At 56.5% G+C, this 27,355-nt stretch overlaps 2 protein-coding genes across 5 annotated transcripts in view; one reads left to right on the top strand and one right to left on the bottom strand.

Moving 5' to 3' along the window:
• Positions 1 to 1,776: 1,776 nt before the first annotated feature.
• Positions 1,777 to 25,551, top strand: MYH7B (myosin heavy chain 7B). 2 transcript variants are annotated; one of them, XM_014787514.2, is made up of 41 exons: positions 1,777 to 1,888; positions 3,227 to 3,333; positions 3,497 to 3,640; positions 3,992 to 4,148; positions 4,458 to 4,485; positions 5,543 to 5,639; positions 7,870 to 7,893; positions 8,067 to 8,159; positions 8,292 to 8,355; positions 9,380 to 9,478; positions 10,121 to 10,224; positions 10,378 to 10,516; positions 10,816 to 10,934; positions 11,027 to 11,176; positions 11,336 to 11,506; positions 12,743 to 12,922; positions 13,015 to 13,147; positions 13,228 to 13,304; positions 13,746 to 13,833; positions 14,036 to 14,153; positions 15,863 to 15,986; positions 16,087 to 16,223; positions 16,982 to 17,237; positions 18,211 to 18,453; positions 19,254 to 19,430; positions 19,523 to 19,668; positions 20,039 to 20,129; positions 20,207 to 20,596; positions 21,316 to 21,442; positions 21,531 to 21,649; positions 21,736 to 21,932; positions 22,078 to 22,427; positions 22,596 to 22,720; positions 22,837 to 22,952; positions 23,414 to 23,810; positions 23,884 to 24,009; positions 24,096 to 24,266; positions 24,358 to 24,462; positions 24,545 to 24,640; positions 25,143 to 25,280; positions 25,371 to 25,551. In XM_014787514.2, the coding sequence occupies exons 1-41, from the start codon at positions 1,798 to 1,800 to the stop codon at positions 25,380 to 25,382; spliced, it is 5,826 nt and encodes a 1,941-aa protein (XP_014643000.1). In that variant the 5' UTR covers positions 1,777 to 1,797; the 3' UTR covers positions 25,383 to 25,551. The 2 variants fall into 2 exon arrangements, with proteins under 2 accessions (XP_014643000.1, XP_014642999.1); XM_014787513.2 differs by lacking the exons at positions 1,777 to 1,888; positions 3,227 to 3,333; positions 3,497 to 3,640; positions 3,992 to 4,148; positions 5,543 to 5,639 and having other exon boundaries at positions 4,206 to 4,485.
• A 76-nt stretch (positions 25,552 to 25,627) lies between these two features.
• TRPC4AP (transient receptor potential cation channel subfamily C member 4 associated protein) overlaps positions 25,628 to 27,355 on the bottom strand; it is a 78,544-nt gene continuing 76,816 nt past the window's right edge. For 2 of the 3 annotated variants that reach the window (XM_004430489.2, XM_004430491.2), the window contains exons 18-19: positions 26,753 to 26,959; positions 25,628 to 26,548 (exon numbers count right to left, since the gene is read on the bottom strand). In XM_004430489.2, coding sequence (XP_004430546.1) covers positions 26,411 to 26,548; positions 26,753 to 26,959 — 345 coding nt within the window. In that variant the 3' untranslated portion in view covers positions 25,628 to 26,410. Of the gene's footprint in view, positions 26,579 to 26,752; positions 26,960 to 27,355 lie in introns of all 3 variants that reach the window. The other variant, XM_014787515.2, reaches the window with a different exon arrangement.

Genomic DNA, 27,355 nt, shown 5'->3' with positions numbered 1-27,355 from the left:
ACCACTGCTCAGCTCAATACAGTCATGCGTCGCTTAACGACGGGAATACATTCTGAGAAATGCATTGTTAGATGATTTCGTCGTTGTGTGAACATTGTAGAGTGTCCTTACACAAAGCTAGATGGTGTAGCCTACTACATATCTAGGCCATGTGGTACTGATCTCATGGGACCACCGTCGTATGTGTAGTCCGTCGTTGACTGAAGCGTTGTTGTGCAGCACATGACTGTATATAGGTTTCCTGCATTCCAGAGGCTTCTCTTGTGCCCCTTCCAGTCGTTGCCCTCCCTCAAAGGACCACTCTTCCCTTTTTATCATCATATGTTAATTTTGCCAGTTTTGAACTATATATGATTGAAAATGTATCTTTGAAATTATTTCTATATATTTTATAGAATATAGACGTGTGTGTGTATTTGGAATTGGTAGCCCATTGGTACAGAGGATTTCTCTGCATGAGCTCAGCCTGACGTCTGGCTGGAATCCTAGCCCTGGACCTCAGTAGTTCTACGTGTCCAGCGTCTAAGGTTCCAGGATCCTTTGATTCCCTGACTCTAAAATTCTCTGGCGTCACCAGAGCTTGAATGAGGTGATGGACAGGAGAGCCTGGGGGTGCCCTGACACATTCCAAAGCCCATATCAGGCAGACTGAGTGCCAGCAGCCCCAACTCCTGCAGGGGGGAGAGGGCTAAGAGTGAGAAGTTGGTTTCCTGTGAATCTTGAGGGTCAGGGTACGAAGGGGCTCCTGATTGGTCTAAATTTCCTCGATTTGCTTCTTTTTCAGCCAAATCATTCTTTTATACCTATGGTACCAGCTCTGGTTTTCCTCATGTGTGATTCCCCCAGGGGACCCCAGAGAGATGGAGATAGAGGTAGGGGGAAAGAGACAGCATCCAGGTGCTTGGAGAGGCATGTCTCACTCTCTCTGCTTCTCTTTTTGACCTGGTCTCTGCCACTGCTTATCTGTGAGGCTTGGCCAGTGCTTTCCTTTCTCTGGGGCACAGTTTCCCAGGATGTATAGAGAGGGTTGGACCAAATAGTCCCAGAGGGCATTCTGTTGTTCCCCATCTTGGAGTCTCCTAGCTCTCCGTTTCTGGGGGTATAGGTCTTTTTCTGGGTGTATCAGACTCCCTGTGACTCAGTTTCTTTCTCTAAGCTCCTCAGTCTTCCCAAGTCTCTCACTGCTTTGTCCCTATGCCTGTCAGTCTCTGAATCCCAGCCTCCCTGTCTCTCAGTGGAGTGTCTCTCTCCGCCTTTGTGATCCCCTGACAATGGGAGGTAAAAATAGCTCAGGGGCCGTGCTGGTAGAGATAAAAGGGAATTTGCCTTTTGTGTCCTGTGTCCAGGCTGGGGGGGCTGTGACACGTGGAGATTGCTGACATAGCTCTCCTCCGCTGACCTTGACGGCAGCAATAAAAGGGGTAGCCCGGCTCCCAGCCCTCATCGTGGTGCTGAGGTGGGTGATCAGGGCTGGGGTTGCCCGAAGGGAGGGCAAGCGAGTGGGTGGGTGAGGGTGCCTGTGGGTGGGCATGAGTCTGTCTGTGTCTGTGGGAGAGGATGCTCTGGCTTTTGAGAGTGTGCATGTGTGTGTTGGGGGCTCAGCAGGGAGGCTGAAGTGGGGAGCCCCTGGAGATCACCTAGTATTAGGCCTTGTGGGTTGTTGGATTATGCCCCAGTTTGGGGCCCCTGGTCCCTCAGTTCTTCCGTTACTGCCATCTTCCAGTGCCTGCTGCCTTGGACCGCCTTGAACCTCCAAGATTTTTAGTTCCTCATCCTCCACCTCTCAGTGCCACCGCCATGATGGATGTGAGTGAACTTGGCGAGGCTGCCCGCTACCTCCGCCAGGGCTACCCTGAGCTTATGAAGGTGCACTCTGTCCTGTGGGATGGTAAGTAAAGGCAAGAAGGGGCACAGCCACAGGGAACCCCTTATGGACTCAGACCAGGAGTGGGGAGGGGTGGCACTGAGCTCGGGGATGAAGGAGCGCTTTGGCCTGACAGCTTTAGCCCTGGACCTTGCCCTCAGAGTCTGGGACCTTGAGGCTAAATTCCCAGGGACCCTCTGTATTTGTGAGCAAGCCTTAGTTTGCTCCTCTGTAAAATGGGGCAATATCACCTGCCTCCCGGAGCTGCACTCTGTGGCTGGAGCCTGAGGCCTCTGAGATGAGAGTGACTGGTATGTGTACAGGCTGCCTCCACGTGTCCATAAGACCTGTGCTGGAGTTATTTTTAGTGCTTTCCATAGAGCCAAAGCCTCTGTTTATTAGGGACAGGAATAAAAACTACTATTTATGACCTGGTTTGCTCATAGGACAATAATAACAATAGCCGGTGTGTATCAAGTGCTTATTGTGTGCCAGGCCCAGGGCAGATGACTTTCCATGCATCATCTCAACAACCTGGGGAGGTGGGGACCAGGGCCAGCTTTAGGGGTGTGGAACCTCTGCAGTTGCACAGGGCACCACCCTCAGAAGGTTCTCTTGCTTGATTTAACACTCTGCTATCATCATCTTGAAACTTTTAATAATTTTTAAATTATTATGCAATTTAACTTTTAATAATTATTTAATTGTTAAATGCAAGCGGGCCTGCATTTTAGCACTGGGTCCTGCAAGGTATGTAGCTGGTCCTGACTAAGGCACTTGGCTATTAAGTGGCAGGACGGGGAACAGAACCTGGCAGTCTGCAGCCTGAGTCCGTGCCTTTAACTACCACGAAATATGGGCTCTTGGGCCAGCTGGCCAAGCAGGAAGGAACACAGGACAGAGTTAGGAGACCTAGGTGTGATCCTTCAGTGAAATGGGGGAGGCCAAACCACCCTGAAAATTATGTGCCTAATATTGAGGGCTGCTCCATATGGGACCTCAGGAGATGCCCATAACATTTTGCCTTTGAATGAGCCCAGAGAGAATGAGGGATTTTCCCGAGGTCACAGGGCAAATATGACAGACGCAGGAATCTGAACCCAAGTGTGTAATCCAGGGTGGTAAGGGACTGTTACCTCAGTCAGGGAATCCTCTGAGAAGATCTCTAGGGACCCTCCCAGCTCTGCCCTTCCAGGAGCCTGGGTCTGGAAGGATCTTCTCTAGATACTCCTGCATTCTGATAGAGGGGCTCCTGGGAGGGGCACAGCTCTATGGACGCGGCTTGGGAATCCCAGCTGGGCTCCCAACTCCTGGATGTGCCTCAGGCGCTCTCAGAGCCCCAATGTTCTCCCCTACATCCAGGGAAGAAGCGGGTATGGGTGCCTGATGAACAGGATGCCTACGTGGAGGCCGAGGTCAAGTCGGAGGCTAGCGGGGGCAGAGTCAACGTAGAAACCAAAGACCAGAAGGTTTGGCTCCCCCTTTTCCCGGGATTAGCTCCTCTGTCCCCAGGGGTGCAGCTCCTGGCCAGCGCGCTCTGGATGAAAGGGGGTCTGGGAGAGACAGGGGTGAGAGGCTGAGGTCAGTCGGTTCCTGCCTGCCCGCCAGCCCACGATACGGCCTCCCTGGCAGATGCTGACAGTGCGCGAAGCCGAACTGCAGCCCATGAACCCGCCCCGCTTCGACCTGCTGGAGGACATGGCCATGATGACGCACCTGAACGAGGCAGCCGTGCTGCACAACCTACGCCAGCGTTATGCTCGCTGGATGATCTATGTGAGCCACGGGCCGGGGAGGGTCACAGCTGGGGCGGGGCTGTGCGCTGTGGGGGCGGAGCCGTAGCTGCAGGGGCGGGGCTAAAGGAAGAGCCACGGGGCCGTGGGGGCAGGGCCATGGGGAAAGGGCGGGGCTGTGTGGAGTGGGGGCGGGGCTAGAGGTGGGGCAGGGTAATGTCGTGGGGCTCTGGAGGCGTGGCCACGGGCTGGAGGTGGGGCTGGAGGTTTGGGTATGGCGTGGCACGTTAGGTGGCTCCTTGGGGAATATTGCAAGGGTCACGGTTTTGTGAGGGCTGGGTCCTGGGAATGGGGACTTCACCTGCAACAACTCACCTATCCACTGTCTCCTCAGACGTACTCGGGTCTCTTCTGTGTCACCATCAACCCCTACAAATGGCTCCCGATCTACACGGCCTCCGTGGTGGTCGCTTACAAGGGAAAGCGCCGCTCGGAGGCCCCGCCCCACATATATGCGGTGGCAGATAACGCCTACAATGACATGCTGCGCAGTAAGGGCCGCCTTGACTCTCCTCTCCCCACCCAAGATCCCTACCCCGGCTCCAGGGAGGCCTCTATAAAGGACCCCTTTCTCTCCCCTTGCCCTGCCCTCCTTCTGCTGTTGCTGGATACTTTAGCATAGCCATTCCGTCTCTCCAAGTGGGAACTGTCCTGCAGTCTGGAGGGTCCCACCTGGTCCTTCCCATTTCTGGTCCTGGTGTGTGGAAGGGCTGCCCCAGTGCCATGGATACCCAAGGTGTTCCACTTGTGGCTAGTCCCTCACCTTGGCTAACTTCCCTATCCCCTCTCCTTTCCTCCAGACCGAGAAAACCAGTCCATGCTGATCACGTGAGTGTGGGGCTCTGGGGATGGGGTGGGAAATTCTGACCATCTGGCAGGAAGGGAGTGGAATTAAAATCATTTCCAGGGTTGGTTCTAAATTGCTTAGGGCAGGGCTTTTACCACCTGGAGGCAGTGTCCCTGCTGAAGCTAAAGTAGAGCGTTTTCTGTGCCTCCATTCTGGGCAGATGCGTTATGGGTGACGGGCAGGGAAGGGATACCCAAGCATGGAGTGATCACCAGCCCGGATAACCCCTCTCCCAGGGCCTGGAATCTTCTCCCACCTTTTGGTCTTTTGGGAGTTCTGATTCTGGCTCGAGGGGATTGGGGAGATTCCTTTCCCTTTCCTCCTTCTTACCATCTCCTTATCTCTGAATCTTATTTCTGATCCTTTGTTTGCCCCCATGGGAAAGTGGTGAAATTCTTACATGCCAAGTTCATGTCCAGCCAAGCCAACATGGACATTGTGTGTGAGTGTGTGTGTGCGTGCAGCCTGGTGGTTAAGAGCAAGGCATTTGAAACCGGAAAGACCTGGGTTCAAATTCTCCTATGTCCACTTCTTGTTGGTGCCCATGGGCCTCTGAGTCTCATCAGTGAAAACAGAGCAATCCTGCCCACCTACCACACAGAGCTGTAGGAATCAGCGAGTTAATGTATGTGCCTGGCACACAACAGGGACAGGCACATAACTTCTCTGAGCCTCATTTCCTTATCCATAGGATGAGGGGGATAATGGGTCCTGCCTTACAGGGTTTCTAGGGCTTAAATGAGCCGACACAGGTAATGCCCTTGGCCTAGTGCCTGGCACTAAATTAGTGCTCAGTAAACAATGGCATCATCATGTGTGTTCTCATCTCACAGGGATGGTCTACACTAGCTTGCTTTGTAAACAACTCAACACCTCTGAGGGCTGATCTGTCTTTGGGGGTTTTGAGTTGGGGGTCCTGAGTTGGGAGCTGAGTTGGGGGAGGGCAGAAGGGCCCTGCTCCAGCAGTGGGGCGTTGGGGGATGGGAGGAATTAGACTGGCCAGATGGGCATTGGTGACTCGTGTTTGTGTCGTCCAAGCGGAGAGTCGGGGGCCGGTAAGACGGTTAACACCAAGCGGGTCATTCAGTACTTTGCCATCGTCGCTGCCCTGGGAGACGGGCCGGGCAAGAAGGCCGTAAGACTCGCCCACGCGGGCGCCGCTCCCCACTGCTTCTCACTGTTTTTCTTTTCTTTCTCCTTTTTTTTTTTCTTTTTCCTTTTACAAAGTTGATTCCCCAGAGCCTACAGCCCTGCCTGAGCCTCCCACCCTGATGGGGGACTCTGGCCTGAGCAAGGCTTGACCAGAGAGGCTGTGGCCACCTCTGCCACACTGTGTGACCAGTTCCAGGCCTGCCTCAGTGTTCCCATCTGTAACACAGAAGGGTGGGACCACATCGCTATTCCTAAACTTTTTATATAATTTTTCCCTTCCATCATGACTTTCATATTTTGAAAGAGTTGACCAGATAGGCTGCTTTTACTAAGAAATGATTGTTTTCTTGGTTTTCATGCACCAAAGACTCAATTACCTGCTGTCAATCAAAGAATCAGGCTTATACAGGGTTTAGCCAGAGCCAAGGGCACTTGGCATTCCCAACAGCCAGGTTAGGGGGCAGCTTTGCACCCCATGATTTCTGTACCATTTCTGAAAATTTCTGAAACAATGGGGAGCAGTATGTTGTTTTTGTTTTTGAGGTACAACATTCATTCCCAGCCCCAGGGCCAGTTGTTCAGAGCTCTGTGTATGTTCCCGCCTCCAAACACCCCAAAACGGGCTGCCTTTTCTCTCTAGAAGCCTAAGGCCTCCTCCCACACAGCCCCCTCTCCTGGGCCTGTTGAGCCTTGCTTCATTCTGGGGCATTTTTCTTTTTTCTTTTTCTTTTCTTTTTTCAACTTTATTTTTTTTTTTTTTTCTCTTTGTCTTTTCCTTTTTCCCCATTTGATTTTCTTGGTTTTTGATTTTTGTTTCAGTTTTGGTTTTTTCTTGTGGTGGTGGTTGTTTTTGTTGTTTTGTTTTGTTTTTGCTGTTGACTTTTGGGCACTTTTTCCTCCTTCCCCTCCCCACCCCATTTTCCAAATCCCTAAAGTGTCTGTGAGGATGCTGCAGAAAGTTGGGGCTGGTCTGCTAACAGGAATGGAGGGCAGGGAGAGGCCAGAGCCGGCAGGGAGGGCCCTGGGCAGAAAGGAGCCCTGCATTGTAGAGTCCGGGGGTGTCAGGCAAGGGAGGTGGAGAGATAGGCTGACCTACAGGGGCCGTGGGTGCTGGAACTTAAAAGCCTTTTCAACCCCCCTCCCCCTGATTCCAAATCTGACCACACCGGGCAGAAAGAGCCCTGTTCAAAAGCCCTGGACTTGAGTGTGTGGGGTGGAGCTTGGGGGCGGGTGCTCCTGCCATTTCCCTCCTGCCTCTCTCCCCGAGCGGTATCTCTGGGGGGATTTTTAAGTCTTGGGCTCCCTGGAGGTGAGTGAAAAACCAGTCTCTTGGTGGCATGGCACCTGTCACTCCAGAATCCATTCCTTCCTTTCTCTCCCTTTCTTCCCAGGCTGCTGAGAGCCAGGGTAGGGAAGAGAAGGAAAGGGAAATGGAGGGAAGACAAGGGTGAGGCTAGGAGAGGAACGAGGGGCTCCTCTCAAGTCAGTAAGTCCCTCTAGATGAGACATTCTGGTGGCTGTGGGTGTCGTGGGAGGCAAGATGCCTGGGCTCAGTGCCTACTCTGCCCCCAACTCACATGCAGCCCTGAGCAGACCACTTACTTTCTCTGAGTCTTAGTTTCCTTATTTGCAAATTAGGGCTAATAATATGCACCTGATAGGGCCATTTTGAATAATAGTAGGAGTACATTTTACAGTGAAGACACACCGAATCACAATACAAAGGGGAAGTGTGAAGAAGGGCTGTGCTGTCACAGAGGGAGGTGAGGGGTAAGAACGTTCAGGTGGGAAGAGGTCTCTTCCAGCCTCGGAGCATCAGAGAAGCCTTCCTAGAGGAGGGGGAATTTGAGCTCTGAAGGGGAGTAGATTTTAGTCAGGAACCTCTACGCTTGGGGTAGGGGCCACTTCCCCGAGTATGGGAAACGAAAGGATACAGAAGAGGCCAGAGACAGAGCTGGGGGGAGGGGAAGGGCTGCGAGTAGGAGACTCCCAGACATAGCCCCCTGCCTCAAGCCCCTGACTAGGGCCATGCTTGCTCCCACTTTCTAGCATTTCTCCTAACAGTCCTGGGAGGGTCAGGCATGGGGAGTGGGGTGGGGGGCTACATATTTGGGTGACTAACGTTCACTGTCCTGCTAACCACTGCCACCCCCCTGCCCCTCTGGCCTGGTAAGACCTCACACCCTCTAATGTTGTCTTCCTTCTCCCCCCAGCAATTTCTGGCTACAAAGACTGGGGTAAGTATGGGGCCATGTGAGTGGGGCAGGCAATAGCTGTGGGGTCCTGGGGAGCCCCCCTTCCCCTTCCCAACCAGAGTTGTCTGGGATAGGCTGATACCCAGGACCATGGGCTGCTCTGGTCTCCCAGTCAGTGAGCACCAGGGCTGACAGACCTCACCTGCCACCACCAGGGCACCCTCGAGGATCAAATCATTGAGGCGAACCCTGCCATGGAGGCTTTTGGCAACGCCAAGACCCTGCGGAACGACAACTCGTCCCGCTTTGTGAGTGGACACAGTGGGAGAGGCGGGTGGGGCGGAGCGGGATCAGCAGCAGGGACACGGGTGGTGGGAGCCTTCAGCCAAGAGAGCAGCGCTGGCTGGGCCCCCTGACTGAGGCTGCTCCTCTGCCCACAGGGCAAGTTCATCCGCATTCACTTTGGTCCTTCTGGGAAGCTGGCATCCGCAGATATTGACAGCTGTGAGTCTGGGAGAGGGTGGGGGAGGGTGGGGTGGGGGACAGAGGCCTACGCCTGAGTCTTTCTGCTCAGGCTGAGCATCCATCATAAAGTCCTTGGGGTTCCCGCCTGTTCCAGGCACTTCTTTCCATGCCCTGGCCAATGCCCAGCTCAGGCCACCTCACCTCTCACGTGGAACATTCCACCAACCTCTTCCTGGTCTCCCAGCCTCCATTTCTCTGCTTGATCTTCCAGCCAGAGTGATCTTTTCATGGATACGAGGCTGACCACATTGATTTCTGCTTAAAAACCTTTTCTAGATCCCATCACCTTAAGATGGAGACCCAAATCCTTATTTGGAGAGTCAGGCTCCTCGTGATTGGGCCGTTACCCAAACCTAGCTTGTCTCTGGCCCCGAGAGGGCAGGCCTCTGTCCCTCCTGCCCCAGCCTCATCTCTACACATCGAGTCCTCATCCTTCCTGGAAGCTTCCCCTAACATCCCTCGAGTTGTTGCCCATCCCGCCTGACTCAGCCCCACTGCACAGACCCCAGGTGCCCAGGCCGCATGCGCAGAGGGGCCCGTGCACTGACCATGCCCCACCTTGGGATGTGTGGCCAGATCCTGATGGATAAGCACAGGCATGTGGTGATGGACAAGGAACATCATAATTCACGCCCAGACTAACCATGTGCAGACACACGGAGACTCTGCTCCACGCACACACTGACACACCAGCACTCCTCTGGAGGAAAGGAGTGTGGTCCATGGGTGAATGAATGAAAGCATAGATGAAGGAAAGGACAAATGAACACCCACACACAGAGACACACAGACATACAGACAGACACACACACATTCCCACACTGTGACACGTGCACTGATGGAGAGACGCCCTTCAGCAATGCTGGCTTGTGTGCGGACACAGCGCCTCCACACACACCCCTGCCCCTCGCTGACACCTTCTCCCTGCCCCCTCAGCCCTGTTGGGGTGACCCACTCTGGGGAGGTGCAGGGGATGGTAGGCCAGCGCCTCCTTTTCTCCCAGATCTCCTGGAGAAGTCGCGGGTGATCTTCCAGCTGCCCGGCGAGCGCAGCTACCATGTCTACTACCAGATCCTCTCAGGGAAGAAGCCAGAGCTGCAGGGTGAGGGCCAGGGGTGGCTGGGTGGGAGCGGGGCTGCCGGCGCCTTCCTGGCTCTATCAGACCAGGCCCTGGGGTGTCTGTTGCCTCACTGTTCTGGAGTCTGTGACATCCCTTCTTTCCTGGGGACTCAGAGCCCCTTCTGTCCCCTACTCCCTTCCTGGGACTTCTGGTAATTGCTGAGCCCTCTCCTCTTGTGCTAGGGGATAGGCCCCTTAGCACCACTGTCCTGGCAAGCTTGTTCCTCCTGCTGTCCTGAGACTAGAGAGGCCCCACCCAGCACCAAGGGAGGAGCAATGGCTCTGTCTAGGCCCAGCTCCCCCCTCTTGCAAGCCCTTCAAGGGCAAAGTCTGGTCCTTCCTGTCCCCAGCATCCAGCACAGGGTCTGGGCCAGAGGCGTGGCCATGAGCAATGGTCGAGGGATAAGTAAGATGTAGGGACTGGGGCTCATTCCTCAGAGAACAATAAAGAAAGAGAATCCATGGCATGAGGGTGGCGAGAAACTCAGGCTACAGAGAAGTCCTAGGAGGGCCCTAGACTCTCTTGCCAGGCTGGCCCTCAAGACTCACCACACTGGGATGGGAGAGAAGGAGGGTAGCTGGTAAACACAGCCAGACCCACCCTTCTCTGCCCCATGTCCCCCAGACATGCTGCTTCTGTCTATGAACCCCTACGACTACCACTTCTGCAGCCAGGGTGTCATCACTGTGGACAACATGGATGATGGGCAGGAACTCATGGCCACTGACGTACGTCTGTGGTGGGAGGGCAGCAGAGTGGGATACCTGCAGTGTGGGGATGTGTGAGGCTGGATGGAGATCAGGGAGCAGTTTCAGTGGCCTTGGCTTGGCTGGAACCTGGAGGAGCCCAGATTTCTCTGATCCCGCCGTCCCCCACCTCAGCATGCCATGGACATCCTGGGCTTCAGTGTGGATGAGAAGTGCGCCTGCTATAAGATCGTGGGTGCCCTCCTGCACTTCGGCAACATGAAGTTCAAGCAGAAGCAGCGGGAGGAGCAGGCCGAGGCCGACGGCACTGAGAGTGAGGGGCCCTGACCCTGGCCCAACTTGTTCATCATCTTGACCCTGATCCCAACGTCCTATCCATGACTATTAACTCTAACCCCTGTCCACAACTTTTGACCTCAGTCTTACCTGGCCCTGATTGTAAGCCCTGACTTCTCAACTCCAGACCCTTACCCTCCTGAGCTGTATAATTTGTTGGCCCTGAACTTGACCTCTCCCAACCGCCTTCTCCTAATCCCAGGTGAGGCCAGTAGAGCCCCTAAGTATCTGTATTCTTGGCCTCCTCGTTCTTATCCCACCTGTGTGCCCTGCCAGGTGCTGACAAGGCTGCCTACCTGATGGGGGTCAGCAGTGGGGACCTCCTCAAAGGTCTTCTGCACCCCCGAGTACGTGTGGGGAATGAGTACGTGACCAAGGGCCAGAGCGTAGAGCAGGTGAGCTGCTCGCAGACCAGAGCCCACGTGGGGACAGCCTGGGCAGGGTCCCCACCTTGCCAGGTCCCAGCCCAGCCTCCCCGTGTCTCCAGGTGGTGTTTGCCGTAGGGGCTCTGGCCAAGGCCACTTACGACCGGCTGTTCCGGTGGCTAGTGTCTCGGATCAACCAGACGCTGGACACAAAGCTGCCCCGTCAGTTCTTCATCGGGGTCCTGGACATTGCTGGTTTTGAGATCTTTGAGGTGAGAGCTGGCCCACACCCCCAGGCTCTGTTCTCTCTGGGGCAGAGGACTATGGATGGGCAGGGGCAGGAGCGGACTCTTGCACATCTCTGTTCCTCTATGGGGCTCCCTTCCCCCATTTGCAAGGAGGCCTGCTGAGCCCAGCACCTCCCTCTGCAGTTTAACAGCTTCGAACAGCTGTGTATCAACTTCACCAACGAGAAGCTGCAGCAGTTCTTCAACCAGCACATGTTTGTGCTGGAACAGGAGGAGTACAAGCGTGAGGGCATTGACTGGGTCTTCATCGACTTCGGCCTGGACCTGCAGCCCTGCATTGACCTCATCGAGAAGGTGGGGCCTGTGGCAAGGTCACTGCAAGGAAGGGAGGGTGTGGGTGCAGTGAGGGAACAGGAATGAATGTGTGCTTGTATGTGAGTGAATGTGTGCAAGCATGCATGTGTGTGATTGTGCATTGAAGTGAGCTGTGAATGTGAGTGTGGCTGTGACAGTGTATGTCTGCACATGTGTATAGGTGGGAATGTGTGCATGTGTGTGAATAGGTGTATCAGAGATTGAGTGTGAATGTGTGTTGGTGAGTATATGTGAGCGGTGTGTGTATGTGAGTGTGCATCCTGGCACTGTTGACAATAGCCCCTCATGGGTGCACGTGATTTTGCATTCACAAGGCCCTACTGCAGCCACAATTTCATTGGACCCTCAGAACTGCCCTGGGAGCAGGCAGGGTAGGGCGTGTTGGCTTATTTGCTTATCTGATTGTGAAACATTACATATATTGCTCCATTGTACAAAGACTGGAAGAAAGAAAAATCAAAGAAAATTTGAAAAATCAGAAATAAAGGGGAGAAAAACGTTTCCCTCAATCCTACCACAACCTGGATTTTGAGACTTTGGTTAGTTTCCTCCAAATCCTTTACCTTGGGCATCCATTTTGTCCTATAGACACAGACTCATTCCTCATCTTACTTTTTGCTGAAATGTATTTTGAACATTGAACATTGTTGAAGAAAGCACAATAGTTCAGCAGATGATTTTTTTGCATTTCTGTAATCTCCTACTATTGGACATTTAGCGGGTCGGCAGTTTTTATGCTTTGATAGCAGCACTGAAAGTCTTTATTTCCCCGTTTTGCAGGTTAGGAAGTTGAGGCTTAGAGTGGTCTAAGAGCCCCACAGCTAGTAAGTGAGGAAGCCAAAATTTGAACTCAGCTGCTTTTGTTGACTGTACCGTGTGTGCGTGTGTGTGAGACCATGGATGCCGGGTACAGGGTATGAGTGAGTGGGTACAGAGATGCCAGTTTGAGTTTGCACACTTCTTATAAGCAAAGAGGATGACTCGGAGCTGCAAATCATGCAGAAGGGGGTTAGAAGCCAGACCACAAACTTTTCTTTCTCTCTTAGAAGACAGGGCTCCTGGGCACAAGACTGGTTTCCGTCTTTCCCGGCAAATGGCTGATGTTGGGAGGTCTGGGAAGGCTCCCAGAGGGAGGGGCTCTAGGAAATGGAGGTCCAGCCCAGCCAGGATATGCTGGCTTGATGGAGGCCCCTCAAGCTTGTTCCTTGTCCCCAGCCACTGGGCATCCTGTCCATCCTGGAGGAGGAGTGCATGTTCCCCAAGGCCTCAGATGCCAGCTTCCGGGCCAAGCTGTACGATAACCATGCGGGGAAGTCACCCAATTTCCAGCAGCCACGGCCTGACAAGAAGCGCAAATACCAGGCCCACTTTGAGGTGGTCCACTATGCGGGCGTGGTAGGTGACTGCTGGAACCCCAGCTCTTGACCAGTCTCCTCCCTCCTTTGGGTTCCCCCACTTTGGCTCAGCACCTGTTTGGTCTCTGGCAGGTGCCTTACAGCATCGTGGGCTGGCTGGAGAAAAACAAGGATCCACTGAATGAGACGGTGGTCCCCATCTTCCAAAAGTCACAGAACAAGCTCTTGGCTACCCTCTACGAGAACTATGCAGGCTCCTGCTCCAGTGAGTACTGAGGGACAAGATTCTGTAGGGGACTCACAGAGTGATGTCCCCTGGAATGACTGGTCCCATTTCTCTCCTAGCCGAGCCCCCCAAGTCTGGGGTGAAAGAGAAGCGTAAGAAGGCAGCATCGTTCCAGACGGTGTCCCAGCTGCACAAGGTGAGGCCCAGTCTGGGCCCCGTGCAGGGCCTCACCCTGCCAGCCTCCAACCCCGTCCCTGGCTCCCTGCTCTGTCCCCTGCACCCTGGGCGGGCGGCTGTTAAGACTTGCAGTGATGTTTAACTCCTCTCCACGTGAACATCACAGCAAGTCTGTGCTGCTTCCCGTCCCCATGCTGCCTGGGCAGGGTTTGGGGGGATAGGGTGGGAACCACAGGGGCCTGTGGGAGGGATGGGGATCGGGTGAGAGAATGAAGACTTTGGTGATGGTGACGAGGCCCAGTCAAGCAGAAGAGGGCAGAGGGTCACAAGGAACAGAGTGAAAGACGTGCTGCGGCACACTTAGGCGTCCAGCTCACCCGTCCCTAACGGGCTGATCCACTGCGGTTTCCAATTCTGCTTCTCTGCCCTCTTGTGCCTTCTCCCCTCTCCCCACCCTCAGGAGAACCTCAACAAGCTGATGACCAACTTGCGGGCCACACAGCCCCACTTCGTCCGTTGCATTGTCCCCAACGAGAACAAGACCCCAGGTAGTCACCTCAGGGCTGGGTTGCTGGGGTGGGAGAACATCGGAGGGAGGGGACAGGGCAGACTAGAAGCTGGGTCTTCCCCCTCCACAGGGCCTGCACAGCCTCAAAGTAAGCCCTGTGTCTGGACTGTTAGTATTTCTCTTGGGCATGAAGGTGTCTCCATTGACCTCTAACCTTTTCCTTTAACCCTCACCATGTCCAGGAGTCATAGATGCCTTCTTGGTGCTACACCAGCTGCGCTGCAATGGGGTTCTTGAGGGGATCCGGATCTGCCGCCAAGGATTCCCCAACAGGCTGCTCTACACCGACTTCCGGCAGCGGTGGGTGTCTCCCTGCCCCAGCCTGGCTCCTCCCCAGCTCCCCGCACAGAGCTGCCTTCCCCTTTGCCCTCCACCCTGGTGGAGGCAGCAGCCTGAGGGGGTGGGAAGGGCACACATTTTAGAGCCAAACAGACAGACAGCTCCAATGACAGAGAGTGATGCAGGGGGACTGGGACGGGGGCTCTGGGCGTCCAGTGGGAGGTGGTGGTGTCTGAGACCTGCGGGTGGGCTGGGGGAGAAGTAAACAGGCTCGAGGTAAATATTGGAGATGCAGCCAACAGGCCTTGCTGATGAATTGGATACAGAATAAGAAAGAAAGAAAAGACAAGGGTGACTCCCAGGTGTTCGGCCTGAGCAACTGGGGAGTTGGTGGTAGATTTACTAAGATGCTAAGATAGGATTTTTATATTTTTGGGGGTGTGAGGGAAGAGTGGATTGAGCTCTACTTTGAACACGTCAAGTCTGAAATGTCTCCAGCAGATATCCTAGAAAAGAAGTTGAGGTGAAGACTGCATTTATTAGTCTGGAGCACAGGGGGCAGGCAGAGCTGGACGTAGACTGGGGAGTTGAACGAGGGTTCATGTGGACTAGACTTTGTAGAATGTCTGGCACCTAGTGGGCGCTCAGTCAGTGCTATTAGCCCCCTCCGCTTCCCTTTGTAGGTTTGGTTTTGTCAGGCTACAGGCATCCATAGTTCCCTCCCCCTCCAGAAGTAACTGTGGTCATCCACACTGACCATTATACACATGTCCACGCAAATACTGTACACATGGGTGCGTGCATGTGCACACACACTTCTATGAGATTTTTTCACGTAAGAGAAAGAGGTTGCTTCTTATCAACAGACATAAGTCTGCATCATCATCCTTTTTTTAAATTTTTATCTTTTTAGAGCAATTTTAGGTTCACAGCAAAATTGAGGGGACAGTAGAGAGATTTCCCATAGAAATCTACCCCCGCACACACATAGCCTCCCCCGTTATCAACATCCCGAGTGGGACATTTAGTACAGTTGATGAACCTCCATTGACACATAATAACCACCCAAAGTCCATAGTTTACATTACAGTTCACTCTCGGTGGTGTCTGTCCTGTGGCTTTGGGTACATGTTTATTGACATGTAGCGTCATCCACTTTGTTATTATGGCAGTAAAATATCCCACAGTCTAGTGAGCATGCGGTGTTTATCAGGCCCCTAGTGGAGGCCTTTTGTGTTCCCAGGGTTTTGCCTTCCCAGCGTGGCCACACTGACCTGACCCGCATGGCCCTGTACACATGTGCCAGTGTGTCCACTTTAGAAACGAATATGTCGGAACCCTTGCTCTTATTGATTAGAATTCTCTCCCAAATGTTTCTTCACTTTGTAATATGCTATACCATATCATCTTTATATTTTTTGCCTTCTCAAAAGAATTATAAATTATTAAAAAATTATTAAAAAATGATAAAGGTGCTACATGCCTTTTGTAAATACTGTAGCTTCTTAAAGAACTACTGAATGCATGTAAATGCAACCCAAGATTTTTAAGCAGAGCATGCCCAATCCCCCAGTGTCATGATGCCGGCTTGCTTAGTGTGTGCCCCTCTGGGGCCTCTGCTTCAGGGCTCTGAGAGGCCCAGGAATATTTCCCTGCTATCTCTACCAGCCTCCTCAGTCCTTGGCTCCCTGCCCAACACCCTCCTCACCAGCCCCTCCCTGCTCTCGCAGGTACCGCATCCTGAACCCCGGTGCCATCCCGGATGACACCTTCATGGACAGCAGGAAGGCCACAGAGAAGCTGCTGGGCTCGCTGGACATCGACCACACTCAGTACCAGTTTGGCCACACCAAGGTCGGGGCACCCGGGAGTTAGGGCTGACCCAGGTGTGGGTGGTCACACTGGATGGGGGACATGCGGGGGGCTGGTGGTTACACCTCACTCCCCTGCCCAGGTGTTCTTCAAGGCTGGGCTTCTAGGCGTCTTGGAGGAGCTTCGTGACCAGCGTCTGGCCAAGGTTCTGACGCTACTGCAGGCGCGGAGCCGGGGCCGCCTCATGCGGCTTGAGTACCAGCACCTGCTTGGGGGCAGGTGGGTGTGGGAAGGGAGTGGGGGACAGGGAAGGGGTGCAGCCACTGTCCCTCAGCTCGCAGTACCACCAGGCTCTCAGAACCCCGTCATATTGTTCTGTGGGTCAGAGTCTCCCCTATGGCTGGTTAGCGGTGTCTCTGAAGGGGGAAGGTTCTGTTTTGTGCCTCTCAACCCCCAGCTTCCGTTTCCTCATCTCTAAAGTTAGGGTAAAAGAACCTGTCTCTGCACTCCAGGCCATCCCAGAGTGGTAATAATGGCATCTAGTGTTTTCCAAGACTCTTAAGTGCTAGGCCCTGGGCAAAATACTCTATTTGCATTATCTTGGTTAAAGTACAGGACAGTGCTAAGAGGTAGATGCTGTGATTATCTGAGTCAGAGAGATCCAGTCACAGCTGGCTAGTGGTGGGGGAGGGGGGAGGGGGGGATGTGAGCCCAGGCAGTCTGACCCCAGAGCCCGATGGCTTTACCACTCCTGGTATCTTCAGGACAATTGCAAGGGCCACTAGGACATGCAGGGCTCATGAGCTCCCACCCTGGAGGCAGACCCGTGTGACCTTGGGCCTCTCCCTCTACCTCAGCTATAAAGCAGAGGCGTTTAGGACCTACTTGAGAGGGCTGTTGGGAGGATTAAATGAGATAACACACTAAAGTGCTTAGTACAATGCCTGGCCCAGGGTGGGTGCCCAGGGAACATCAGGGCTGTTACTGTGAAGGGGCAGCACGGAGCCTGCTGGTCACCTATGGCTGCCCCTCCCCAGGGATGCCCTGTTCACCATCCAGTGGAACATCCGTGCCTTCAATGCTGTCAAGAATTGGTCATGGATGAAGCTCTTTTTCAAGATGAAGCCGCTGTTACGCTCAGCGCAGGCTGAAGAGGAGCTGGCGGCCCTGCGGGCTGAGCTGCGGGGTCTGCGAGGGGCGCTGGCCACTGCTGAGGCCAAGCGCCAGGAGCTGGAGGAGACGCACGTCAGTGTCACCCAGGAGAAGAATGACCTGGCCCTGCAGCTGCAGGCAGTGAGTGGGTCCCTCAGTGACCTGGTGCCCCCTGATACCCCCAGAGAACCCCAGGCTGCTCTGAAGAAATACCACAACCAGACCCCCGGCCAGGGTAGACCTGGCATGCTCTGGGTGCTCAGGCCTCACCTGGATCTTTCTTCCTATCCCAGAGGTACCACAAGATGAGGCCTGTGGGCTCGTGTCCATGCTCGGCCTCTCACAGTCCCGACCTCCCCACCCACAGACTCAGTCTGTCTGTGTGTCCTAGTGCTCCAGCCCCTGTGCCACTGTGGCTTCCCGCCACGGCTGCAGTGGAGCCCCATCTCCTCAGCTCTCCCCTTCTTGCCGTCCCTTGGACAGACCCAGGCTCCCTTCTCTGAGTAAGGGCCATGGGAACCCAGGTGGCAGGTAACAGTAATAACCAGAGGGCAGAGATCAAGGGTCTGGAATCTCCCCAAGTCCACAGAGCCATTGCTTCCTTCAGCAAATGCCTTCACCTGTGTGCCAGGCCCCCAGGTAGCTCTGGAGATACATTAGTGGGAAGATAGACAGGCCTGTGGTCACAAAACTCACCCTCTAGTGCAGGAGACAGTTATGCAGCCAGGTGGTGAGGAGACGGTGAGGTGGGAGACAACACTGGAGCCCTCCATGGCTGTGCAGGCTGTCCCAGTTGTGGGCAGAGCTGGCAGCTGGCTTCGCTCCTACAGCCCTTGTTGTGGCATCACTTTGGGTTGCCTCCAGCCTGTCTAACATTCCCCTCTCGCCGCCCCGTCCATCCCCCTACCTGAGCCCTCATCCCACCACACCTGAGCCCCTTCAGGGCCAAAAGTGGGTCTTAGGTATTCCTTGGTCCTCAGAGCCCAGCTAAGCACAGGTATCAAACCTCTGCATGGACAAATGAACTTTCTTCTCCAGGGCCTGGCCTGGTGTCCCTCAGCTGGTTTACCTGGACCTGCCTTGACTCTGCACCATTCTCCATGTTCCCCTCCAGGAGCAGGACAACTTGGCGGATGCTGAGGAGCGCTGCCACTTGCTCATTAAGTCCAAGGTGCAGCTTGAGGCGAAGGTGAAGGAACTGAGCGAGCGGCTGGAGGATGAGGAGGAGGTGAATGCCGACCTGGCCGCCCGCCGGCGCAAGCTGGAGGACGAGTGCACGGAGCTCAAGAAGGACATTGATGACCTGGAACTGACGCTGGCCAAAGCCGAGAAGGAGAAGCAGGCCACGGAGAATAAGGTGTGGGCTGGGCCAGATGTAGGGGAAGGCCCAGAGCCAGGGGGCCAGCTTTGGGGCCAGGCTGCTGCAGGTTCTACTCCTGGCTCTGCCAGGCCCCTGCTGTGTGGCCTTGGGCATGTCTCTTCCTTTCTGTGGGCCTCGATTTCCTCATCTGTCAATGGGGTTCATAGCAGCACGTACCTTGTTAGGTGGGTGAGGATTCAGTGTGTAACTGACCTTTGCCAGCACTCACCTCAGGGCCCAGCACATAGTAGGTGCTCAGGAAATGCTAGTGATTGTCATCCATCCTGGACTGCAAGCCCCTTGAAGGCAGGAACCCCATTTCCCCAGCTCTGCATCCTCTAGGAGCCTTTACCTGCCTTCTTCTATCATTGAACTCTTATGACAGCCCCGTGTGGTTCACAGGACCAGGAGTATTGACTCCATTATACAGGAGGGGAAAGTGAGGCTCCAGGGAGTAAGCTGCTTATTCAGGTTCTCGTGGGTGCTCACTGAGGAAGCCAGAACTAGGAAACAGCTGTCTGGAACACCTGTTGTTACCAAAATAGCTGGCATCTATTGATTTCTCACTCGAGGCCAGGCACCGTGCAAAGGGCTTTGTGAGCATTTGCTCATTAATCCCTCAGTACAACTCGAGGAGGACGGTATTACATCCCTTAGGGATGAAGAAATTGAGGCTCGGAGTGAAATGACTTGTCCGAGGTCCCCTAGCAGGAAGGGGCGGTTGCTGTGACCTGGTGTGGTGGCTGCTCAGACAATGCAGGAGAGACATCCCCATGTTGGCCTTGTCCCTGGCACAGGTGAAGAACCTGACGGAGGAGATGGCGGCGCTGGATGAATCGGTGGCCCGGCTGACCAAGGAGAAGAAGGCGTTGCAGGAGGCCCACCAGCAGGCCCTGGGCGACCTGCAGGCCGAGGAGGACCGTGTGAGCGCACTGGCCAAGGCCAAGCTCCGGCTGGAGCAGCAGGTGGAAGACGTGAGTCAGGGCTATCATAGCAGAGGGCTGTGCAGTGGGGCTGGGCCAGCCAGGACGGTGGCTGAGCCCACCCACCCTGTCCTGCTCCACAGCTGGAGTGCTCCCTGGAGCAGGAGAAGAAGCTGCGCATGGACACGGAGCGGGCCAAACGCAAGCTCGAGGGTGACCTGAAGCTGACACAGGAGTCCGTGACAGATGCGGCCCAGGACAAGCAGCAGCTGGAGGAGAAGCTCAAGAAGTAGGTGTGGGGTGGGCAGCAGACCTGACCCCTCTGACCAGCAGGTGGCCTCCTGAGCCTGCACCCCATGTCTTATTCCCTCCGGACTCTAGTCAGTTCCCCATTACTGCGGAAGTTTAACAGGGAGGGTTGACAGAGGAGGGTCACTAGGGTGCAGGGGGTAGTGTCTTGCCCTCCCTGGACCAAGGGGCCCTGACTGGGCTCTGGGGCCGGAGCTTGAGAGGGATCACGAGGTGAGGTCACTCAGGGTTGCTCTGGGTGCAGAGTGCCTTAGGCAGGGGGTATGCTGGGGGCTGGTACTGGAGGCCCAGGCAGGTTAATGGAAGCTAGGACCAGGACTGGCTCATGCCCCCTCCCCCATGACCTCCAGAAAGGACTCGGAGTTGAGTCAGCTGAACCTGCGGGTGGAGGATGAGCAGCTCCTTGGGGCCCAGCTGCAGAAGAAGATCAAGGAGCTGCAGGTATGTGGGGGATGAGGGCAGGCAGGGACTGGGGTCAGAGTCCACAGAGGTGACAGCTGCCGCCCACGCGTCCCCAGGCTCGGGCAGAGGAGCTAGAAGAGGAGCTGGAGGCGGAGCGGGCGGCCCGGGCCCGCGTGGAGAAGCAGCGGGCAGAGGCTGCCCGGGAGCTGGAGGAGCTGAGCGAGCGGCTGGAGGAGGCCGGTGGCGCGTCTGCGGGGCAGCGCGAGGGCTGCCGCAAGCGCGAGGCTGAGCTGGGGCGGCTGCGGCGGGAACTGGAGGAGGCAGCGTTGCGGCACGAGGCCACGGTGGCTGCCCTGCGGCGCAAGCAGGCGGAGAGCGCAGCCGAGCTAGGTGAGCAGGTAGACAGTCTGCAGCGGGTGCGGCAGAAGCTGGAAAAGGAGAAGAGTGAGCTCCGCATGGAGGTGGATGATCTGGGCGCCAACGTTGAGACGCTGGCCCGCGGCAAGGTATCTGCCTCCTTCCTCACCCTGACCTCTGATCTGACTCCAGCATCCTATTGTGACCCCTAGCTCTGATCCTGTACCCATCCTGCCTCTTAAACCAATCCTGATTCCAGTAGCTGACCCCACCCTCTGACCCCTGACCACCCCATGCCGATCTGGCCCCACCCTAGTCCTGATCTCGTTATTTGACCCTGACCCCTGACCCATTCACCTGGCACCCAACCCCAACCCCAACCCCACACCAATCCTGACCTCAAACTCTGGCTCCTAATCTCTATGCCCTGACTCCAGGTCATTTTTGACCCAGCATCCAATTCCAACTTCTCAGTCCTTGATCTCTGAACTCTGACCTAATACCTGTCGTTACTTTCTGTCCTGAATCCCAGCACCCAATCTTGACACCTGACCTTTATACTAGCTAATCCTGACAGCTGACCTCTGACAACTGTCCCAAGCTGAGTTCAGACTCTAGTATCCTAACCTCACCCTGACCCACCTGCCTTGGGACTAGTCCAGTCCTCTCACTTCTAACGCCCATCTTTTAAGGCATAGTCCAACAGTAGAATCTCTGACCTTGAACTTGGGGCTCTGCTCTCCCTTTGATTCCTGGGCACATGTCTAGCCTTCCAGTTCCTGACCCCAGGGCCCAGTCTGTTATTGGCAGCCCTACATCCTGCCCTGTGATTCACAAACTTGTTCTGACTCCTGATCCCGGATCCCAGGCCAGTGCAGAGAAGCTGTGCCGGGCCTACGAGGATCAGCTGAGTGAGGCCAAAATCAAGGTGGAGGAGTTGCAGCGGCAGCTGGCGGACGCGAGCACCCAGCGTGGGCGGCTGCAGACCGAGAGCGGTGAGGACAGGGTCTCAGTTGGGGCACACTGGGGCCTCGGTGCTGCCCCTTGCCCGCCTGACCTGCCAGCTCACCCCTTGGCCTGCAGGGGAGCTGAGCCGCCTGCTCGAGGAGAAAGAGTCTCTGATTAGCCAGCTGAGCCGTGGGAAGGCCTTAGCCACCCAGAGCCTGGAGGAACTGCGGAGGCAGCTGGAGGAGGAGAGCAAGGTGGGCTGGCTGCTGGCTGCCACAGAGCAGGCAGGGTGGGCACCGGGGCCATCGGCCTGATGCTGAGGTCACTGGGGTCCCTGCAGGCCAAGAGTGCACTGGCCCATGCCGTGCAAGCTTTGCGGCACGACTGCGACCTCCTGCGGGAGCAGCATGAAGAGGAGGCCGAGGCCCAGGCCGAACTGCAGCGGCTGCTGTCCAAGGCCAATGCCGAGGTAGCCCAGTGGAGGAGCAAGTACGAGGCAGACGCCATCCAGAGGACTGAGGAGCTGGAGGAGGCCAAGTGAGTGCCTTGCTGGCCAGGCCATCACTGCACGGGGTGACGCCTGCACCTCTGAGCCATCGGGTCAAGGGGAGATGTGGGGGCCATTCTTCTGCCAGCCTCCCTCTGCTACACAGTCCATAACCTGTCTGCTCCCGTGGCCTAGGAAGAAGCTGGCACTGCGGCTGCAGGAGGCAGAGGAGGGAGTAGAGGCTGCTCACGCCAAGTGCTCGTCGCTGGAGAAGGCCAAGCTGCGGCTGCAGACAGAGTCAGAGGATGTGACCCTGGAGCTGGAGCGGGCGACCTCAGCAGCTGCCGCACTGGACAAGAAGCAGCGGCACTTGGAGCGGGCACTGGAGGAGCGGCGGCGGCAGGAGGAGGAGATGCAGCGGGAGCTGGAGGCGGCTCAGAGGGAGGCCCGCAGCCTGGGCACTGAGCTCTTCCGGCTGCGGCACAGCCACGAGGAGGCTCTTGAGGCCCTGGAAACGCTCAAGCGGGAGAACAAGAACCTGCAGGGTATGACCCACCCCAGGGTCAGAGAGCTGCTCTGGCGTCACTGGGAGCACCTTGGAGTCACACAGGGTTCCCTGGTGGGGTCACTCTGGAATTACGGGTAAATGAGTTGGAGTTGGGTTGGAGCAGGAGCCATGGGGGCGGCCCCTCAGTGCCCTGTCCACTCTGCAGAGGAGATCAGTGACCTCACAGACCAGCTCAGCCTCAGTGGGAAGAGCATCCAGGAGCTGGAGAAAGCCAAGAAGGCGCTGGAAGGGGAGAAGAGCGAGCTCCAGGCTGCACTGGAGGAGGCTGAGGTGAGGGGCGGGCCACAGGGCTGGGGTGGACACTGACCCACTGCTCCCCTGGCCTCCACCCTCCCTTCACACAAACTCAGGGTCCCCATGGCCATACTGCCTGCTCTGCACCCCAGGGGGCCCTGGAGCTGGAGGAGACCAAGACTCTGCGGATCCAGCTGGAGCTGTCCCAGGTCAAGGCTGAAGTAGACCGGAAACTGGCAGAGAAAGACGAGGAGTGTACTAACCTGAGGTGCGGGGTGGGGCCATCCCTCCTCCCCAGGCTAACAGCCCCTGCCACCCCAGCCACCTGAGAGTAGGAGAAAGGAGGGAGGGCAATGTTTGCGAAGCCCTGTTGTGTGCATGAACTGGACACCTAGTTTGTCCCTCCCACAGGACTTTCTCAGGTTTGGATTGTTGTCCAGTCTAGAGGTGAGCCTCAGAGAGGCTAAAGGACTTGCCCAAAGTTACACAGTTGGGGTAGAGCCAGAGTTCAGCCCATGTCTGTCTGCTGTGGAGCTGCACTCTTCTCCATGAACTTGCTCTGATGGGCAACAGGCAGTCACAAGAGGCTTGAAACCAGGGAGGTTTCACTTATTCCCAAAATGGGTTCACATCTCCAGCATTCCCTGGGCGTTTGTAAGAGCTGGTGTGGTGTCTGTGCCCACCCTTCTTGAAGGCCACGACCCCTCCTTTCATCCCTCACTCCCATAGGCGAAACCACCAGCGGGCAGTGGAGTCCCTGCAGGCCTCCCTGGATGCAGAGACAAGGGCCCGCAACGAGGCACTGCGGCTCAAGAAGAAGATGGAGGGCGACCTCAATGACCTGGAGCTGCAGCTGGGCCATGCCACTCGCCAGGCCATGGAGGCACAGGCAGCCACGCGGCTGTTGCAGGCCCAACTCAAGGAGGAGCAGGCAGGGCGGGACGAGGAGCAGCGGCTGGTGGCTGAGCTCCGGGAGCAGGCACAGGCCCTGGAACGGCGGGCTGCGCTGCTGGCCGGGGAGCTGGAGGAGCTGCGGGCCGCCATGGAGCAGGGAGAGCGCAGCCGGCGGCTGGCAGAACAGGAGCTGCTAGAGGCCACTGAGCGCCTCAACCTCCTGCATTCGCAGGTAGGGAGAGGCTACACAGGGATGTGTGGGGTGGCTGCCTGCTGGCTGGCTCTGAGGCTTTGCTTCCCCCCAGAACACAGGCCTGCTGAACCAGAAAAAGAAGCTAGAGGTGGATTTGTCCCAGCTGAGTGGGGAGGTGGAAGAGGCTGCCCAGGAGAGGCGGGAAGCCGAGGAGAAGGCCAAAAAGGCCATCACTGATGTGAGACTGGGCCGGGGCTGTGGGGGGACTGGAACAGAGCCCAAAGGGACTTGCACCTCCTGACCATGCCACCTCCTCTCCTGCAGGCAGCCATGATGGCCGAGGAGCTGAAGAAGGAGCAGGACACGAGCGCACACCTGGAACGGATGAAGAAGACTCTGGAGCAGACAGTGCGGGAGCTACAGGCAAGGCTTGAGGAGGCGGAACAAGCTGCCCTCCGTGGTGGGAAGAAGCAGGTGCAGAAGCTAGAGGCCAAGGTGTGTGCAGCCCTCCCAGTCCTTTCCCCTGCAGGGTGGGCCAGCCCGAGGGCAGGCTCGGGGCATCAGGCCCATCCCCGGCTGCTCACAGGTGCGGGAGCTAGAGGCCGAGCTGGACGCAGAGCAGAAGAAGCATGCTGAGGCCCTCAAGGGGGTGCGGAAACATGAGCGTCGGGTCAAGGAGCTCGCGTACCAGGTGGGTGACTAGGTCCACCTTGAGGGGCGGCTCTGGAGCTGGCCTGGTCCAGGCAAACCCTGAGTCCCCTTTGCCTGCCCAGGCCGAGGAGGACAGGAAGAACTTGGCTCGCATGCAGGACCTGGTGGACAAGCTGCAGAGCAAGGTCAAGAGCTACAAACGCCAGTTTGAAGAGGCGGTGAGTGCATGGGGGTCTGGGCACCTGGGGCCTGGTACTGGTCAGCATGCCTGTGGTAACGCAACTTTAACAGCTGGCCCCAGGCTCTGCAGCCAGGTGAGGCACCAGCAGCACACAGCCCTGCTCCATCTCTGGGCCATGGTTTCCCCACTGCATAGGCAGGCTACCCCTAAAGAGCAGTGACCCAGCTCAGTGACCCCCACTGTCCCAGCGGCAAGAGAGACAAGTTTCTAACAGCTCCAGTAAGAGATGAGACCTAGCTCTGTCTCTGAAGGGACCCCTTATGCTTTCCCCTTCCAGGCCAGGTCTGGCACACAGACACCTCTGAAAGGAGTGTCTCAACCTCTTCTTTCTGCTGTGGGTACTGGTGAGGGGGTAGAAGGGCCATGGCTGGTGGGAGCAGAAGTGACGACCAGAAGCCAGCTCCCTTCTGGGGATGGGGTAAGGACCAGACTGACCATCTCAGTTACCAAAGGGTGACCAGGCCTGCCTGTGCCCCCAGGAGCAGCAGGCCAACACTAACCTGGCCAAGTATCGCAAGGCCCAGCATGAGTTGGACGACGCAGAGGAGCGGGCAGACATGGCAGAAACTCAGGCCAACAAGCTGAGGGCACGGACCCGGGATGCCCTAGGCCCCAAGGTGAGGGGTGGTGTAGGGCACCACCCCGCCCTCTGCATGCTGGGGTGGTGGGTGGTGGTGCAGCTCATTCCACCACCCCTCTCCCCTTAGCACAAAGAGTGATGCCTGAGCCCCTGGGCTCTGAAGAGGGAGGCCTGCTGTTTGCCCCTCACTTGCCTCCAGCTGAGGCTGCCCCACCCGGATCCTGTCGTCTCTTCTTCTCTCCATCTGCTGAGCCTCAACAGCCCCAAGCCCTGCTACACCCTGAATAAACACCATGTCTGCAACTCCAGCCGGTTTCCGCCTCATTCTTTGGGGTTGGGGAGGGCAGCAAAGTCCCCAATGGACAAAAGTCAGGTCCACATCAGTCACTTAAAATAAAGTTCTTTAATAGTCTCCATTTAATTGGTTTATTTGTTAATAAATTGGCAACACAAGGAGGGGCCAAGGGTTGCTCTCAGCCAGGCTCCTGTGTGTGTGGGCTCAGGCAGGAGATGCTGCCCTGGGGCAGGGGTGGGGCACAGGGTAGCTGTGCCCCAAGGGATGGATGGAAAAGGCCCCCCACTTCTGGGGGAACCCCCTGGGAAGAACACAGCGGTCAGTGAGCAAACAGAACCAGAGGAACTAAAGGAAAACAAGGGAGGGAGGACAGGAGGGGCAGATGGGCAGGCTTGGGGGAAGGTAGCATTCTCCGGTATCCCCCACCCCTGCCCAGGGGCTCAGAAGCCTTTGCCTGGGTCCAAAGGCCAGGGCAAGCTTGGCTCACAGATTGGGGGAGGGTGCCTGTATCTCCCTCCCCGCCCCAGGACTGACAGCCAAGAAACTGGGCAGGAGCTCAGACAGCTATTTTTAAAAGTCCCCTTACCTCTGGATGGGCCAGAGCCCCAGGGTTCTGAAGGAGGGGTGGGCGTAGTGCCCCTGTCCTCAACATAGGGATCTTGAGGGAGCTGAGGTTCCCCAATGACCTGGGGCCTCCAGACCCAGGGTTTCTAGACGCTCCCTCCCTCCAAGCCTGTACCTGAACACCTGGGGCAGGCAAAGAGCAGCAGGGAGGCAGGGGAAGGGTGGGGACAGGTCAGGGCGTGTGGCACGCATACCCACGCTCACCCGCACTAGCCCTGGCCCAGCAGCCTCCTGGGCCTGACCCAAGGTCACTCCTCGGTGAAGTCCCTGTCTATGTCCATGTAGGGCTCCTCGATGTAGCTGACAAGGGCAGAGGGTGACTGGCGGTCCGGGTTCAACAGGATGGACACGGTCTCTTTCCAGTATGAGAAGCTGATGCAGGAGCTCTGGGCAAAGAGGGAGGGGCTGGGGGGTGCCTGGAGGACCCAGATCGAGCCCGGCACCCCGTGGGGAGGGCCTTGGTAAGGGGACAAACAGCCGCCTGCCGCATGGCCCAGGCAGGGACCACGCACCCTGGACGCCCCTCTGAGGGGCCCTGGGTCTGCGTGCCTGCGGCCCACCCACCACCCACTCAAGGGTGGGGCACTCACGTTCTCCAGGCAGGTGCTATCCTTGTCCTTGTGCAGGTAATGCTGCTGCCAGAAGCGCAGCAGGTTGTGGAAGTTGTTGAGCAGGAAGCCAGGATACTTCTTGCTGTGTTCCATCCGCTGCAGCAGCCGCAGGTAGAGGGGCAGCCGCTCTTTCCGTCGGGCCAGCATCAGGATCACCAGGCTGGTGTTGAGGCAGCTGACGTTCTCCTGCAAGGCCCCAGGCCATCAGGGTTAAGTGTGTGCTGGTAGCTCCAGCGGCCCCTGGTGGACCTGAGGTGTCACTAAGCAGGGAGGAGGGTGTCCCAGGCCCAGACCCTGCAGAGCCCTGGCAGGGTCCATGGGCCATGCCTGGAGCTGTCCCTGCATACACCTGAGAGGACTGGGGACAGGAATGACACCAGCACTGCCAGCATCCTGCCCTGAGTACCTTCCTGGTCCCTCTCCCACCCACCACCCCCCGTCTAGAGTCTACTTCTTCTCCAGAACCAGCTCTTCCCAGGAGCTTCAGGAACCGGGGCAGGGCTGGGTGCAAGTGTTAGACGGGGTTCTCTCACTTTCTAACTTTCATTCAGCACTAGACTGGGGGCGTCAGGAGGGAAGAGG

The sequence above is a fragment of the Ceratotherium simum genome, chromosome 21 (genome assembly GCF_057802395.1).
Source record: "Ceratotherium simum simum isolate JZ-2026a chromosome 21, ASM5780239v1, whole genome shotgun sequence".
NCBI lineage: Eukaryota > Metazoa > Chordata > Mammalia > Perissodactyla > Rhinocerotidae > Ceratotherium > Ceratotherium simum.
Note: the sequence above shows the minus strand (reverse complement) of the source record. Positions and strands in the feature narration are given on the sequence as shown.

Bases quoted from the DNA above. Each gene is read 5' to 3' on its own strand.
- MYH7B (XM_014787514.2), top strand. From the start codon at position 1,798: ATGATGGATGTGAGTGAACTTGGCGAGGCTGCCCGCTACCTCCGCCAG. The intron at 10,935-11,026 runs GTGAGCTGCTCG...CCGTGTCTCCAG, and splicing joins AGGGCCAGAGCGTAGAGCAG to GTGGTGTTTGCCGTAGGGGC. The intron at 24,267-24,357 runs GTGTGTGCAGCC...GGCTGCTCACAG, and splicing joins TGCAGAAGCTAGAGGCCAAG to GTGCGGGAGCTAGAGGCCGA.